The sequence below is a fragment of the Rasamsonia byssochlamydoides genome (genome assembly GCF_041956645.1).
Source record: "Rasamsonia byssochlamydoides strain NRRL 3658 unplaced genomic scaffold VTN77scaffold_78, whole genome shotgun sequence".
In the NCBI taxonomy this organism is placed as follows: domain Eukaryota; kingdom Fungi; phylum Ascomycota; class Eurotiomycetes; order Eurotiales; family Trichocomaceae; genus Rasamsonia; species Rasamsonia byssochlamydoides.
In genome coordinates this window covers 36,991-49,348 of record NW_027192461.1, presented here as the reverse complement: position 1 = coordinate 49,348, position 12,358 = coordinate 36,991, and the positions used below count along the sequence as shown (strand labels likewise).

Here is a 12,358-nt window from a genome sequence, read left to right as displayed (position 1 = left end):
TTATTATTATTATTATTATTATTATTATTATTATTATTATTATTATTATTATTATTATTATTATTATTATTATTCAGGCGTTTATTGAATCTCAGCACTTTCCAGTCGACACACAACTGAGTCAGTCCTGGGTGCCTTTCTGGATTTATATATTTTGTTTTACACATGGATCGGTCATACCAAGTTTCGAGACAAATGACTATTATAAGGTATGTGATTTACATTATCGGGTAAAACATAGTACGTACATACAGTGAATGAAGTCCATCCATACCCGTAAAAATATCCTGTAGCTAATACTGTACTCCATCGAAGCTTGCATCGAAATTTCGAAGACTATGGGAATACATATTTAACAACAGCAGGGAAATTCCCTGCTTTCCTGATATGTGCAGGCAGGAAATGTCTTACCAACATGTCGATATTGAATTTACCGGCATGTGAAAGTGTTTCACAGACTGTTGTCCATTGTGTCTCTTCCATCTGATTGATGAATGCAAGATCGGTAATTATTGTATTGGCCCAATACCCGATCACGTGGTGAGTCAGTCTATCGATGCGGAACAACGTTGTTGCGGGGAAGAAGCGGGCCTAGACGGGATTGGCTCAATGCTCACTATCATCACTGATTGTCGAGGTCACTCATTATTTAATTGCTTCTACTGGTCGGTTCAATTGAAACGAGACGAGTGAGTACCGAGAGGACTTCTCTCCGAGTCGCCTACGTTTCTCTCGCTCGGCCTCGGGATCGGTCTTACGAGTTAACGCCGGGAGCGCGAGCGATGAATGGATGTCGACGATAACAAATGACGTCGTTCGTGGAGACGGCCATCAGCACCGTCACACAACACGAGATGACCGCACGGCCGAGTGTTCGGATCCCGAGAGGATAGCCTGCCTCTCTGGGGCGAATATCTGTCGCCGTTGCAGGGCCTTCTGCTAAAAGGGCATCTCCCTGCTCCCGGACTCTTTGCTCATGGAGTCTGGAGCGGCAGACAACGTCCGTCACTCCCCGCACGCATACTTCCAAACCCCGGATGTGGATTTGAACGACAAGCCTGTGAAACTGAAATCATTCAGCTGAGCCTGCAGAGACCATTGCAATTGACAAGCACATACATTGACGGATATCTATAAGACGAGGCGCAATACAAGACGAGCGTCATGTCACCGGCCGGTGCGAAAGAGGAAGGCGTCGAGACGGGCCATGCCAATGGCAGGGGGTCCACCGAGCGTAATAATACGGTGGGATTCTTCCATCACGAACTGAGGGATGTTCGTTGGCAGGTGCTGCGGCGATGGGCGCTGACCGGTGAGTTCTATTCCTCATATCACCTGCCCCTGGCTGACCATTCGTTCAGTCCTCGGCCTTGCGACTTTCATCCTCGCGGTGCTGTCGCTCTACTGGGGCGTTCTCTTCGGGGTCGAACAAAACCTGCCGGCGCTGACGACTTGGATCGTCGACTTTGACGGGAAGGTGGCTCCCTACAATACCACGACACCGGTCGTCGGCCCCTTCATCACCAATGCCTTCGCTACTATGCATCCCTCGACCTACGATCGTCTGGGATGGACTGTCTTGTCGGCTGAAGAATTCGACTATGACCCGTTTGTCGTCCGACAGCGCGTCTATGACGAGCACGCGTATGCCGCGATCATCGTCAATGCCAATGCAACCGCGCTCCTCCGCTCCGCGATCAACGAGGGGAACTCGTCATACGATCCTGCCGGCGCCACACAGGTGATCTACAATACGGCTCGGGACCAGAACACGATGACGAGCTTTATCCTGCCGGCGCTGCTGGACACCCTCATCCCCGTGGCCAGCGGCTTCGGAGCGCATTGGGTGCAGATGCTGAGCGCGAACGCGTCCAGCCAGGATATCTTTCGGGTACCGCAGGCGGTTAACCCGGCCATTGGCTTCACGCTGCTCGACCTTCGTCCGTTCGTGCCTGCGGTAGAAACGCCGTCCGTCACGATCGGCCTGATCTATTTGATTATCATCTCGTTCTTCACCTTCCCGTTCTTGATGCCCGTGCACGCGCTGCTCGTCCAGAGCAAGGATCACCGGCCGCTGCATCCGCTGCACCTGATCGTCTGGCGCATGGTGTCCAACATCGTGGCGTATTTTTTCCTGTCGCTCTGTTACTCGTTCGTGTCGCTCGCGTTCCAGATCCCGTTCTCGAATGACTCCGTGACGGGGACGACGACAGCGACGAACCCGAATCGCTACGGGAGGGGCTCGTTCGTAGTGTACTGGATGCTGAACTGGATGGGGATGGCGGCGCTGGGGCTGCCGAGCGAGAACATGGCGATGATCCTGGGGCAGCCGTGGAGCGCGATGTGGCTGATCTTTTGGGTTATCACGAACGTGTCGACGGGGTTCTACTCGCTGGATCTGGCGCCGGGGTTCTTTGCGTGGGGGTATGCGTGGCCGCTTCATCGGAGTAAGCAGCCTTCCCCCCTCTTTTGCTTGTACGTACTAATCTGGACAGTTGTCGAAGCGTCGCGGACGATCCTGTTCGACACGCACTCGCGCATGGGGCTCGACTTTGGGATCTTGTTTGCGTGGGTGGGGGCCTCCATGGTGCTGTATCCCTTTGCGAGCTGGATCATGAGGTGGAAGATGACGCGGGGGAAGTAGCTGGACGAGTAGCCAGACGAAATTGGCTGACCATGAAGAACTCGAACGAACACGAACACGACGGTGACGACCTTGTGGGATATGTATCTTGTACAAATGTATTAGAATCGCGACAGCCGACGTTTGCTCTTTATAAAGTATACGAGATTAGATACGTTTGCTGTCAAATACTGAATGATATCTATATGCTGAGAGACTCTATCTCATATGACTCCAGTGATAAGCTCGCATCTCAACGTGGTGCTGGGGTGTAGTAGGCCATTCTATGGAAGAAGCCAGGATGGGCACCTTACGATCGGATCGACTTCCCCCTTGATCTGGTTGGTCACTACTACAATGAATCAAAGTTACCCTTCTTTCTGCCTTTCTGGTTTAACCATGATATTGCTTCTAAGATAATATTACTATAACGAAGCATGTCATAAAGCTATTAATAATAAACGTCCATAACTCTTCGCTATTCCACATATGTTATAAGAATTAATAACAAGCTATTTTTTATAAGCTGGTTCAAAACTACTATGAACATATACATACTAATACTATTTAGTATTATTACCCTTACTTCGGCAAGATAGTTTAATAGATGTTAGAGGCATATAATATCTTCTTATTTTATACCGAATACTCAAAGTAAGGCCTTATAGATAGTCCAGGACAGTTAGGGCATAGATGAATAGCGTAGAATATATATTGCATCCTCTTCACGTTGTCATACCTATTAATCAGTAAGATCCCTTAACCAAAATATACCAAGGAGTCGCAATAAGAGCGTATGAGTTGATAGTATTACTTTTAGCGGTAATTCATTTTATAAAGAGTAAGGCCGGAATTTTCATCCTAAGGGTATGGTACTATAGTTGGTTGGATAGGAAAGGCCCTGGGACCTGATATAAGCTATACTTATACGCAGGCTATAGATAGACTGATTCCCATATGCCTCCTTGTAAATAAATAAATAAATAAATAAATAAATAAATAAATAAATAAATAAAAACACTCGCTGATTGATCTCATATGAACTATCAATTAGTACAACCAGTGATCTGGTCATGTCGCCTCTGCAGTCTGATTGATCGCTGCATACGTAGTTTGATAGATTCTCTATTCAACTGAGGTAGATAAAAGAAAAATCAAAAGAGCCATGTGTAAGCTTAGACTTGACTGTAATGGCAACGTTGCAGCATAGCATCGCATAGGATTAGGATCAGGATTAGGAATAGCATAGCATAGCATACAGTCAACCAACGACGTGACTGGAAATTGAATTCAAATTCCCAGAATCTGCATCATTTCCTCAAGAGGTAAAAACCTACCTACCTACCTATAGACCAAGTAATTCCATTCCACCCTCTAGATTAAATAGTGACTGACTAACTACTACCGTAATCCTCACACCCGGCCAATCGAAACGCCTGCGAATATACATGCCCGGCAAAAGTCCTGCCATGAGTGACAAGTCCCTGGCCGGTGACACACTCACTATTATACTCACCATAGAGGGCATTCGGCAGCAAGCAGCGAGTACGGTTCCCCTGCCCACAGAGCCGTCCACCAGCATTTGAGCAGAGAATCCGCTGCGTGGGGACGTCAATCCCCTGGGCATCCACAGCAGCGGACTGACTACCCTTCTTCTGGCTGGGGTTGCCACAGTAGAGAACCTCGTAGTTGTGGTCGGAGTGCACGTCGCAGGCGAAAAAGACGCTGCTGCCGGACAATGACGGGTGGAAGGCCTTGTGGTGGCAGAGGTGGTGGCAGGATTGGAAGGTTCCGCAGACTTTGTTCTTGGGGGAGAAGGGGGTGGCTGCGCCTGTGTTGGAATCGGGGGGTGAGTCGGAGGTGCAGTAGCTGATCAGGAGGAGGAAGAAGATGAGGGTTCTAATCTCGAGGAGGAAGAGGAGGGACATGTTGATGTTGTTGGTTCAATTCACTGTCAACATAGATAATAATACCACATTTAGTAAGCATCGATTCATTCTTTTCTGGTCTTTTGTCCCAGGCAGGGTCCCTGATTTACGTACAGTACGTACAGTACAGAAAGACAACTCGTAGATACGATTAATTTGATTCGATTCGTCGTTCGTTTGTTTGAATTGATTGGAGCTCAATTGAGCGAGAACGAATAAAAGCTGATAATTCCTTTGGCAGGAAATAGCTGACACAATAACCAAAGATGAATAAAATAAATGTCTTGGTTGGTGTTCAAAGTAAAGGGCACAATGGATCTATCTTCGACTTGATTTCTTTGTTCAATCCAGTGTGAAATTGCGCTGGAAACCTGCCCGGCCTAGTTCAGTTATGACGTAGCAAGTGCTCATGGACGTGGACAATGTTTTCGTAACCAAACCCAAATCACCCTGGGCTTAATTAATTACTACGTGCTCTAGTGGTTGGGTGGGTTAAACTTCATAGATAGGAAGAACCCAAAGAAAACCATATTTGGATGATAAGCTCTTCAGGATCTTACAGTACGGAGTATGTATGTACAGTAGTCTCAATTGGTAGCCCAATTATTGCTATTTCACAAAAAGAGAATAAGGAAGTAATTATGTACATGTATTTCCTTCAGCAATTGACTTGCAGTATACATGTCTATATCAACAGACATGACAGTAACCTCCCATCCTGCTAGTCTCCGACTAGTGCTGCACAGTGATGGCGAAGAAGTGCACGTCCGACGCGCTGCTGCCCTGGTTGTAGTTGCCGGCCTTGAAGTAGCTCGGGGGCGCATCCAGCGAGTAGGTCGACAGCTCCTGCTGGGCGCCGCCGTTGATGCTCACGCTCAGGACGTTGCTCTCGTAGCGGATCTCGTAGGTGAACTGCGTGCCCACCGGCACGTTGCCGACCTGGGTGAAAACCTCGTCGCCGCCGCTGCGCGTCTGCTCGACGCCCATGGTGAGGTCGCCGTTCGAGTTGTAGTACAGCTCGCACACGGGCTTGCTCGAGACGCTGTCGTCGATGTGCACCTGGCCGATGACGGTGCCGTACTGGCTGTTGTCGGGCTGCTCGACCGCCAGCGTCACCTGCAGCCGGTTCGTGGCCGCGTTGGGATCCCAGCTGGCCGCGGCGCCGGTCGACGGGTCCATCTCGCGCAGTTCCGTGCGGCAGTGCTGGCTGTTGGGCGTCGTCACGCAGCCGCTCGACGAGGGGGAGCCGGGCACCTTCATGACCAGCGCGCCGTCGCCGGATTCCGTGAAGAAGTAGCTGTAGTTCTGGTAGCCATCGCAGCCCTGCAGCTCGCTGGAGGGGATGGTGGTCGGGTCGCCGGTCGAGCCGATAGGAAGCTGCAGTTCCCAGTAGCTCATGTCGAAGTTACCGCCAGGGGCGCAGCTGGGGTTGAGGGCGGAGGACAGCGTGGCCAGAGCGGCCAGGCTGAGGAGGGTGCGAGCAGGAGCCATGGTGAGATCGATTGAAGAGGTCTCGAAGTGGAATATGGATGTGACTGAGTTGGCGTGGTGTATCACTATGAAGACAGGAGAAGCACGTCTTTATATCAATCTTCATCAGATAATGCTGGTATCCATCATGCTTAAGCAGGCCACCAGCATAACCAGCATGGTTGCATCAGATTCCCCGCTACCGGTGCTCGCGAAGCAGCCTCCATTACCCAGGCAGGTAAGCCAGCAGGATACTGGCTGACTAGCTGGGGGCCGGCAGTCTGACTTGTTTGTCCTGTTTCCCCTGTCAGCGTTAATCCACCATTGAAACGCATCAGTGCCTGAAGAATCAGCCAGAATAACCTTAATTAGACTTTGGATTGTTTCAGGAGCACCAGATCCACTCTCCTATTTGGGACATCTCCACGACCTCCAGGTGGGGGATATTAAGTATCTCCGGCAGATAGCCGGAAGATTGCCAGATGTAACGTCAAGATGATTGTTGGGGCTGCTGACGAAATAATAATGACGGGGGGCGCTTGGCATGTCGCAGGATTCAGCACATGCCGTAATCAATTAGCAGTCGTTTTCCTTCCTTCTAGAAGCAAGTAGACATCAGAAACAACTTCACCTACATGCAGAATTGTGTCTGCTTCTTTATGCCCAGGAGCGACTTCATATTCACGAACCAGCAGCTATTGGATCCAAGTTCGATTCGAGTCCAGACTGATAACCGCAGGTTTTAGCTTGCTTGCATTAGAACTGAAATGGAAACTTCCCCATGCGGGGCACTTATTCTGTACGTAATTAAGTAATTAACTCCCCGGGAATGCCTTCTAAACTCCGATGCATTGTAACCCTGGCGCTATCAGGTGACCCTTGGCTTGTTCCTTGCATATGCAAGTCTACTAATCCCTCAGAGAGAGGTATTATTTGGATAGTTTCCTAAAAGACGACCAGGAAAATATATTTAAAATCAGAAAATTAGTACAATGTTGCAGAGTCCGGACTCAGGCAAAAGGCGTGCCAAGGCACACGCATGTCCTCTTTGTTTGCACACATGTACGAAGTAGGCAAAGTCCTCCATCATGAACCTAAAAAAAAATATTTTAGACTATAGACGCAAGAGTAAATCATGTTGGAGTTTTTGTGTAAATCTTCTTAGTTTTTGTCTATGAGTGATAAAATAATTAAAACCATAAATTTAATCCTGAAAACACTATTATATAGGAAGAATACGCGATATAATTTTTATCTAAAATAAGTCATATTAAGGAGTTAATTTCAGATATTCTCTTTTTTACGAAATTTTAGATGACTTTTATCCCTCAAGAAAAACCAATATTTCTCATTACATATAGACTCCAGGTAAATAATATATATATATATATATATAAGAAAAAAAATAATTTGATTAGTTCTCCCACTCGAGACCTATTTGAAATTACTCTTAATATAACATTTGTTGAACGAACTAGGTCCAGAATATGCTGGTTCTTCGGGGAAATGGACCCATGCCAAACTTGAAACATGGCTGTACATATGCGAGTCTCACTAGAACTCGTCGACTACCTAGATCTTGGGGGTAAGTGTTATTTGCATGGTTTATTTCTCTACTACTGGGCGTATGAATAGTTCACCTGACGCAACCATGACATATCACTCTATCTCCAATAGCATCGTGCACGAGGTTGGTTATTTATACTGACCACTGAACTACCCAGATAATTTGCCTGCCTGCCACACTGGTCTGGCCGGAACGTATCTCCGGTTGACATTCTTTCTTTATTTTTTTTAAAGGTTCGGCCTGATTCGCTCAAAACAGATGACGCAATTCATCTAAGAAACAAAACAAAATTAAGCTTATTTCCCGCCAGCGGGAGAAGACTTCTAGAAGGCCGTCTACCACAGCAAGTCAAGTCAAAACAATGGGTCACCATCGACCACCCTCAGGATAGAAATGATAAACGATGGACCGGATTTCATATCCGAGATGGATGACGACACTGCCTGCCTCGCCTCCGCCCCCTGTGGCGGATGACATACACCAGCCACCAGCCACCACCACGCAGACAGCGAAGATCAAGTAATATCATCTATATTACCCCTGTAGACAGGATCAATCAATCAGATGGCCTAGGTGACAGACTAGATGATTTCATGAACTTGACTATTGAATAATGTGTTCCTGGCCAGCTATTTAAACCGTCTACGATCCCGAGAACCCGGCTTTGTTTTCCTTTAATTTCGACATATCTTGTATATATCGCATCGAACCTGTACATACGTACATATCGCAAACTTGTGCCTTTACAGACAGCATACTGTTTATCACAGCGTTATCGTTGAACATAAATAAAATGCCTCGCGGAAGATCCACCTCCCCAGACCCTGCCAACCAGGAGCGGGGTTACAAGGCGTGAGTTCATCGCCCTCGCCTATCATCAGACAATGTCAGCTCAGTACTGATACTAATACATTTACATGCCTCCTTCACAGAGCGATCCGAAACCCGCGCGTCTCGGAACCCGCCAAGCAGCGCGCGCGCTCGGTGCTGGCGGAGCAATTCGGTGAGACGGATTACGGCACCACTGAGTACGGCGGCCGGCGAAGCGCTCGTCGCAGCCCTGCTACCAGCAGGAGCAGGAGCAGGAGCAGGAGCACCAGCGCGGAGCGCTCGCCTGTGCAGTCGAGAACCGGCGAGATGAAGAATCGGACGAATGTGGTTAGGGGGTTGAAGGCGTGAGTAGACCCTCTCCCTACATAACAGCCCATTCCAGCCCGGGAATGTTCCTATTCCTGTTCTCATCCCCGAGAAGGAGGCCATAAGCCAACCTACACGAAAAAGCGAACGTGTCGGAAAAGTCAGGGTGGATTAGCTGACATTAATTTTCATCAGTGCCATCCACAACCCTAACAACACCGACATGGGCAAGAAGCAGGCGCAGGAGAAGCTGGAGTCGCTGGGTGAGCCCACTGAGTAGTCGAAGTCAGGAGGGGGGGTTAAGTGGAATGGATAGGGTGCCTGGATGAGATAGGATGATTGGTGGATGGGAGTGTTGTATCGAAATCAGGATAGGAAGAAGGGCAGGATAAGAGGAACGGAGAGAGGTAAAAGTGGACAGATGGTACAGACTGTATAAATTGTATAAATTGTACTGTACATAGAAATTGTTAGGTGTATGTATGTATGTATGCATGCATGTATATATATGTACTGTGCTGTCGATTGTCTCGTATGCATTGAACAAACAATAGGATAGAATGATATGTCCTGTGCGAATGAATATATTCAGATATACACATTACCTATTGGATGGTTTACAATGGATAATCACCATCCTGCATAGATCTACATACAGACAATAGATTAGTTTTATGTAGTCGTGTCAAGTCAACTAGACTAGGGTGGACTGTCCCTACTAGGTAGTTTAGGTACGTACAGTACTTAAGTCTGTTATGTACATACATCCTCATCGGATTAGATCGATCTTGTATATTTACATAAATAATTAAGACTGCAGGCTCTAATCAAGATCGTCTATTGACCAACCAGTGCACACATTCTCCCTTCAACTGAAATTATAAGTATACAGCTAAAAAAAATAAAAAAAATAAAAAAAGGACTGCCGCTGCAATTTACTGTCCATCCAGACTGTATCTTTATTCACTGTTCTTCATTTTCTTACCTCTTATCTTTTGATTTTAATTGTCTTGAATCTGGAGGTGCGTGTATGTATGCTCTTCGCCATTCCTTGTATTTTGCTTGTCCATGAATGGATGAAACTGATGAATAATTATGTGTGTTACCTTCATGACTGTCATTACTCCCCCTTTCCTGCTGTGTGCGCGCTACAGTGCACTGTACCAGGGAATAACGGCCTTATGCAACGTCACTGCAATTACCTTGCTCAGCATTGCAATCAATTAATCAGTCATAACAGTCGACTGAGGCGTGGCAAGGCATGGCATGATATTACCATTCTTGGCACCTTAACCCTAAATAGTCAGCTTAAGTATATTTTCAAGACCCTACCGAGAAAAGGCTTTCTACATAATAGTATGCAATTTAACCATTGTTAGTATATGATACCTTTGAGAAATTATCCCCTTGAATATGCAGGTTTCGTAGAAAAATGGGCTTATACCGGCCAACAAATCAGAATCTAGTCTGGTGAACAGCCAGGCCAGCATTACGTACCCACGATGTAACCGATCTGAACGACGAACGAGGGAAAGCTAAGACTGTCAACACATTCACATTACTAATGACGGTGCAGGTTATTAATTAATCATTCGTGAACAAGCAATCAGCCTAGCACTGACTGGGCACGTAGACATTATTTGCGCTCAAAGCCAGCGAGCGCTTGAAATAAATCATTTGTCGTATCATTCCATGTCTCCCTCCATTGACACCGACTCGGCCGCCGGGCTGGAAGACGCCGTCTTCGACTTCATCATCGTCGGAGGAGGCACCGCCGGTCTCGTCGTTGCCAACCGACTGACTGAAGACCCTCATGTCCGTGTCCTCGTGCTCGAGGCTGGTACCAACAGCCTTGATGATCTGCGACTGAAGGCGCCCGGCCTCGCGACCTCCACGTACGAGGATCCCGCTCTCGACTGGGACTTCCGATCGGTTCCCCAGGCAGGTATTTACCTGTCCTTGCGTCCAGGTGGGAGGCCGGACTGACCTCTTCGTGTCTGTGTCTGCAGGACCAGCTCGGCGGTCGGCAAATGCTGCTGTCCAAGGGTCGAACCCTAGGCGGCTCGTCGGCCATCAACCTGGGCATGATCGTTTACCCGTCCAAGGTCGGAATCAACGGCTGGAAACAGCTGGGGAATCCCGGGTGGGGATGGGACGATCTGGCTCCCTATATTCGCAAGTTCCAGACCGCCACGGGGCCATCTCAGAGGGATCGTGAGTTCCTGAAGGGAATAAAGTACGACCAGAGGGATCAGGGCAGCGACGGTCCCGTGCAGGTGTCCTTCTGCGAAGAGTACATGCCATATCACGCCGCATGGCTCGAGACGTTCAAGAACCTCGGCTTCCCACTGACGGAAGATCCGATCAACGGTGCTGGGAAGGGCGCCTTCATCAACCCTAGCGCCGTCGACCCGAACACCCGCACGCGAAGCCATTCCGGCACCGCATACTTTGGAGAGTCCGCGCAGAAGCGGCCCAACCTGCGGGTGGTGACGGGTGCATTGGTGGAAAAGCTGCTGCTGAGACGCAAAGGCGACTTCGTCGTAGCAACGGGGGTCCAGGCGTCGAAAGGCGGCAATACATACAAGATCCTGGTCACGAAAGACGTCATCCTCGCAGCCGGAGCCACCCAGACTCCCCAGATCTTAGAACTGTCAGGAATCGGAGACGCCGACCGCCTCCGCGCCCACGGGATCGACATGGTGGTGGACAACAAAAGCGTCGGAGAAAACCTCCAGGACCATGGCAGTGTCTCCTTTGGATACGAGGTCGCCGACGGGATGCTCTCGGGTGATATGGTTCGCAACCCTGACGTTGCCGCGGAGGCCATGGCAAAATATCAGAAAGACGGCTCGGGGCCGCTGGGAATGGTGCCTTTCGCGGCTGCTTTCCTGTCCTGTCTGGATGCGCCACCGGAGCTGCGAACGCAGTTGCAGCAGCAGATCGACAGCGGAGAAAAACCGACAGCACAGAAGAAGCAGTACGAGGTGCTGCGGCAGCTTCTGACAGACACGGATGAGCCCACGGCTGAGTACATCCTTGCACCCTTCCAGATGCTGCCGAGGGAAGGACCCTGTCCCAAGGGAATCTTTGGGATGAGCCACCCAGGCCACTTCATCACCATACTCTGTTTCCTGAGTTATCCCCTCTCGCGGGGCTCCGTGCATTTGCAGTCGGCAGATCCAAAAGAGCCCCCGGCGATTGACAGCGGCATTCTTCTCCATCCCGTCGACCTGGAGCTGACGGCGCGCCACGCTATGTGGACGGAGAAGATCGCCGAGACAGAGCCCATGGCGTCGCTCCTTAAGAAAGGGGGCCAGCGCCTGCACGCTCCTACACGGGTGACCGATCTGGAAAAGGCGAAGGAGCTCTGCAAGGAGCTGGTCATGTCCATGTACCATGTCAGCGGCTCGTGTGCGATGATGCCGCGCGAGGATGGCGGCGTCGTGGATCCTCGTCTGACCGTCTATGCGACGAAGAATGTCCGAGTCGTCGATGCAAGTATTTTCCCTCTGGTGCCGAGAGGCAACATCCAGGCGACCGTCTTTGCCGTGGCGGAGAAGGCGGCCGATATCATCAAGGAGGACTACGGCATAGCCTCAGGATAATAAACAGTTAAAATATTATTCGTAC

General features: G+C 49.1%; 4 protein-coding genes across 4 annotated transcripts; 2 read left to right on the top strand and 2 right to left on the bottom strand.

Annotated features, from left to right (window-relative positions):
• Window positions 1–1,164: 1,164 nt before the first annotated feature.
• Window positions 1,165–2,644, top strand: VTN77DRAFT_8763 (uncharacterized protein; the record flags this gene model as incomplete). The annotated part of the gene is made up of 3 exons (XM_069425296.1): window positions 1,165–1,312; window positions 1,362–2,447; window positions 2,496–2,644. The coding sequence occupies 3 exons, from the start codon at window positions 1,165–1,167 to the stop codon at window positions 2,642–2,644; spliced, it is 1,383 nt and encodes a 460-aa protein (XP_069274330.1).
• Window positions 2,645–4,017: 1,373 nt separating this feature from the next.
• Window positions 4,018–4,551, bottom strand: VTN77DRAFT_8762 (uncharacterized protein; the record flags this gene model as incomplete). The annotated part of the gene is made up of 1 exon (XM_069425295.1): window positions 4,018–4,551. One exon carries the CDS (start codon window positions 4,549–4,551, stop codon window positions 4,018–4,020), a length of 534 nt encoding a protein of 177 aa, XP_069274329.1.
• A 732-nt stretch (window positions 4,552–5,283) lies between these two features.
• On the bottom strand, window positions 5,284–6,042 carry VTN77DRAFT_8761 (uncharacterized protein; the record flags this gene model as incomplete). Its single annotated transcript, XM_069425294.1, has 1 exon — window positions 5,284–6,042. One exon carries the CDS (start codon window positions 6,040–6,042, stop codon window positions 5,284–5,286), a length of 759 nt encoding a protein of 252 aa, XP_069274328.1.
• A 4,713-nt stretch (window positions 6,043–10,755) lies between these two features.
• VTN77DRAFT_8760 (uncharacterized protein) lies at window positions 10,756–12,333 on the top strand (the record flags this gene model as incomplete). Its single annotated transcript, XM_069425293.1, has 1 exon — window positions 10,756–12,333. The coding sequence occupies one exon, from the start codon at window positions 10,756–10,758 to the stop codon at window positions 12,331–12,333; it is 1,578 nt and encodes a 525-aa protein (XP_069274327.1).
• Between the last annotated feature and the right edge of the window lie 25 nt (window positions 12,334–12,358).